The 4047-nt window shown below is 34.0% G+C and overlaps 1 protein-coding gene across 1 annotated transcript; it reads right to left on the reverse strand.

The window, feature by feature from the left end:
• On the reverse strand, nucleotides 872-3225 carry LOC110262419 (heat shock cognate 70 kDa protein-like). Its single transcript, XM_021122254.1, has 2 exons — nucleotides 3003-3225; nucleotides 872-2675 (listed from the first exon to the last, which is right to left on the reverse strand). The coding sequence occupies exons 1-2, from the start codon at nucleotides 3220-3222 to the stop codon at nucleotides 1012-1014; spliced, it is 1884 nt and encodes a 627-aa protein (XP_020977913.1). The 5' UTR covers nucleotides 3223-3225; the 3' UTR covers nucleotides 872-1011.

The following is a 4047-nucleotide window of genomic DNA, read 5'->3' on the forward strand; positions in this document are numbered from 1 at the left end:
GAATTCTCCATCACAAAGGAAAAAAGTTAAAAGCTGATAAACAACACACCAGTGCACAGTTCTAGGATCGGTTCCAATTATGTTTTGTTGACATTTTCTACTTTTTTTTTATACCTGAATACCTTAGCACAGTACTATGTATATATTATATTGGTAATCTTTATTTATATTGAAATCTTTGAGATACAAAAATAAGAATGAGAGATTTTGGTCAAATGTAGCACTACTCACATTCATTGATTACTATCATGTCTTTCTTGATCCTTAAATTATTAACAAAACAGAAGCATAACAAAAATAGAAAGCAAGCTGAAGTTGATGCATGCCAAAAGGGAATTTTCCTAAACTTTCTTAGTAACAATTATCTGAATCACTGTCAAGGGCAACATCATGTACATCATCAAATTACTTCTGAGCAATCTCCATGCACTTCTCAAACAAGTCTTTATATAGATAAACGAAAATCAATACCTTTAAATAAAGCATCAATATCTTTATATAGATATTTTAGCTCTGAAAGTTATAAGCTGATATAGTTAGGTGAGTGTAGTAACTAACTACCACCTTTTAACAAAAAAGCAAGCAACTTCAACTAATTATTTTCTACTAAGATTACTAGGAACGTAGAACTATATATAAGGAAACATCACATCAAATTAATTAAGATTAACAAGAGAACTAGATGAAGTTAGTGTTGTTGGTTGGGTTAGCTGCAGCCTGGTTTTTATATTGAAATTTAATCAAGATGAATTGGAATCTATTAGCTGCAAAATAAGGAGATTTTGATGAAATACACAAATAGAATAGCACTATTTTCATTTCATATTCATTAGTCAATATCATGTCTTAATCCTTAAACTATTAACTAAAACACTAGAGCCTCCTTAATCCTTTTTAGTATTTACTATTAAGGAGGCAACACAAAACAGAAACATAGCAAAATGAAAAGAGCAAGCTGAAATTGGTGCATGCAATGCGCAATTTCCCTAAACTGTTCTAATAATAATAATCCTAATCATAAGTTTCTTCATCACTGTATCCATGGACCTCGTTGATCACTATTGGATGGTAAATGTTCTGTAATTTTTTAAGATAGTTCTCAAACACAGAAGCTTCAGTTTGATGCTCACTCTGAATCAAACTTTTTCCCTCTCTCAATGCAGCATTAATTCTCTGCTTTTCGGAAGGTGAAATCATAGAGCTTACATCAAAATCCTTCAAAGCTTTCTCCATCCTGTAAACATAATAATCCAAAGCATTCTTTGCTTTGATCATTTTCTTGAACTTCTTATCCTCTTCCTTGAACACAGCAGCTTCCTCAATCATTCTCTTAATTTCAGCACTTGAGAGTCTTCCTTTCTCATTAGTAATGGTGATTCCATTCTTGTTACCAGTTGTTTCATCCACAGCACAAACCTTTAAGATACCATCAAAATCAAGTTCAAAGCTAACATTGATAGGATGGCCTCGAGGAACAAGAGGAAGCCCCGAAAGCGAAAACAAACCCAGCAAGTTATTTTCACTAGCTTTTGACCTTTCACCTTCATAAACTGGGAATGCAGCAGCAGATTGATAATCTTCAATTGTGACAAATACAGAACCCATCTTAACAGGAATGGCAGTATTCCTCGGAATCACTACACTCATCAAATCTCCACGAATGGCTATACCAAGAGACAAAGGAGTGACATCAACTAGCACCATGTTTGGCACAATGCTATAACTTTCACTAAGCAAAGCAGCTTGAATTGCAGCACCATAAGCAACAGCTTCATCCGGGTTGATACTCTTGCAAAGATCCTTTCCTTCAAAGAAGTTGTGTAATAAACTCTGCACTTTTGGGATTCTAGAAGATCCACCAACAAGGACCACATCATCTATCTCTCTTTTCTGCATCTTAGCATCATCAAGACACTTCTGAGCAATCTCCATGCACTTCACAAACAAGTCCCTGTTGAGTTCTTCAAACCTTGCACGAGTTATAGAAAAACGAAAATCAATGCCTTTAAACAAAGCATCTATCTCAATAGTAGTCTCATTAGCATGTGAGAGTGTCCTTTTCGCCTTCTCACATTCATTTCTCAACCTCCTCAGTGCCCTGGGATCCCTAGTAATGTCAACTCTGTTCTTTCTTTTGAACTCTTGTACCAAGTGACTCACCATTCTGTTATCAAAATCTTCCCCTCCGAGATGGGTGTCTCCAGCAGTGGCCTTAACTTCAAAGACTTCATTTTCAATTGTGACCAGAGACACATCAAAGGTGCCACCACCAAGATCAAATATGAAAACATTGCGCTTTCCGGAACATTTATCTCTCTTTTGAAGTCCATATGCAAGAGCTGCAGCTGTTGGTTCGTTGATGATTCTAATGACATTAAGGCCGGCAATGACACCGGCATCTTTGGTGGCTTTTCGCTGCGAGTCATTGAAATAGGCAGGGACTGTAATCACTGCATTGTTCACAGAAGACTCCAAATAGGCCTCTGCAATCTCCTTCATCTTTGTGAGGATCATAGATGAGATTTCTTCAGCAGCAAGACACTTTTCCTGGCCTTTGTAGTTCACCATAATCATTGGTTTGTCATCAACACCAGATACAACCTTGAATGGCCATAACTTAAGATCATTCTCAATTGTGGGATCTTTGTATTTTCTGCCAATCAACCTTTTAGCATCTACAAAATAGTAAAATGTCTTCATTATAGGTTGAAAGACAGAAAGCTATGATATTTTTCATGTTTTCTTTCGTTTAATGAACCAAACTACTGTAATATAGTTAGATGAATTTAGTAACTAGCAATATACGCTTCAAAACAAAGACAACTAAGTTCAACTTAACTAACTTAAGTTTGGCAGTAGGATTAATTGTTGGTCTCAAAGAGCCAAAATGGTATAAGAAGATTTGTGCTATATATCTACAAATCATCTTATGGTTCAAAACATTATGCCATTAGCCCATGAAATCAACATGAAGGTGAGTGAGATGAAACTAAAGATGTTACCAAAGATTGTGCTGGAGGGGTTGGCAGCAGCTTGATTTTTAGCAGCATCACCAATCAACCTTTGAGTATCAGTGAAGGCAACAAAAGAAGGTGTTGTTCTGTTGCCTTGATCATTCACAATAATCTCTGCACGACCATTCTGTTCTTCCCATGCAGCAACACAGGAGTACGTAGTTCCAAGATCGATTCCTATTGCACGACCCTTATGTTTTGTTGCCATTCTTCAAGTTTGTTTGTGAAAACTGAGAAGCAGTGTATTAAAGAAAGATGAATATACATAGCTTCTGAGTGTGTATGTATATATATATATAAAGAGAGAGAAAGATAAAGATTTACTAATAAAAGTTCATTTATGTTCCTGGGAACCATAAAATGAATTTATTAATGTATTATACTAATATCGAGGGTCAAGCTTAATTATTCGTTCCTATTAAGGCATTAACATCTGTATGGAAGACAAAAGGGATTGCTGAATCTTACTCTTGAGAGTTAAGCTTTAGACTAGTATCCGAAGTTAGTAGTTATCTAAATTTGTGTTTGATATTGCACTTTGAAATTTATAGTAGGCCTTAAAATATTTTTTATCCATCATTTGTCATCAAAAAGTTGAGCTACATTGAAGTTAGTAGTTACTCAAATTTATTCTTTAAAGTTTCTTTTGCTACATCAACTAGTCATTAGAGTATCAACGTGCAGAAATCAGTCCAACTCAACTTTTTATAGCGAGCGATGGACAAAATTTAACTATTAGAGACTATTATGAATTTTGAAGTACAATTTTAAAGATAAATTTATGTAACTATTAATTTTATGGACCACTTTAAGACTCGAGTATAATATTAGGGACTACTTTAAAATTTAACTCTACTTTTAATATTTTCAAAAAATAAATCGATTTATAATTGAAATTCGCATTGAAAATGATAGATAAAATAAAAATGATCTCATTTTAGAGAAACAACATTATTTTAATGGAGAACCAATAAAATTTAATAACTCATATAACAATGTTGATAAATAATAAAAAACATTATAAAATTTTAAT

The sequence above is a fragment of the Arachis ipaensis genome, chromosome B04 (assembly GCF_000816755.2).
Source record: "Arachis ipaensis cultivar K30076 chromosome B04, Araip1.1, whole genome shotgun sequence".
In the NCBI taxonomy this organism is placed as follows: domain Eukaryota; kingdom Viridiplantae; phylum Streptophyta; class Magnoliopsida; order Fabales; family Fabaceae; genus Arachis; species Arachis ipaensis.

Excerpts from the sequence above, each read along its gene's own strand:
- LOC110262419 (XM_021122254.1), bottom strand. The coding sequence starts at position 3,222 with ATGGCAACAAAACATAAGGGTCGTGCAATAGGAATCGATCTTGGAACT. Across the intron at positions 2,676-3,002 it reads CCCCTCCAGCACAATCTTTG|ATGCTAAAAGGTTGATTGGC; the intron begins GTAACATCTTTA and ends ACTATTTTGTAG.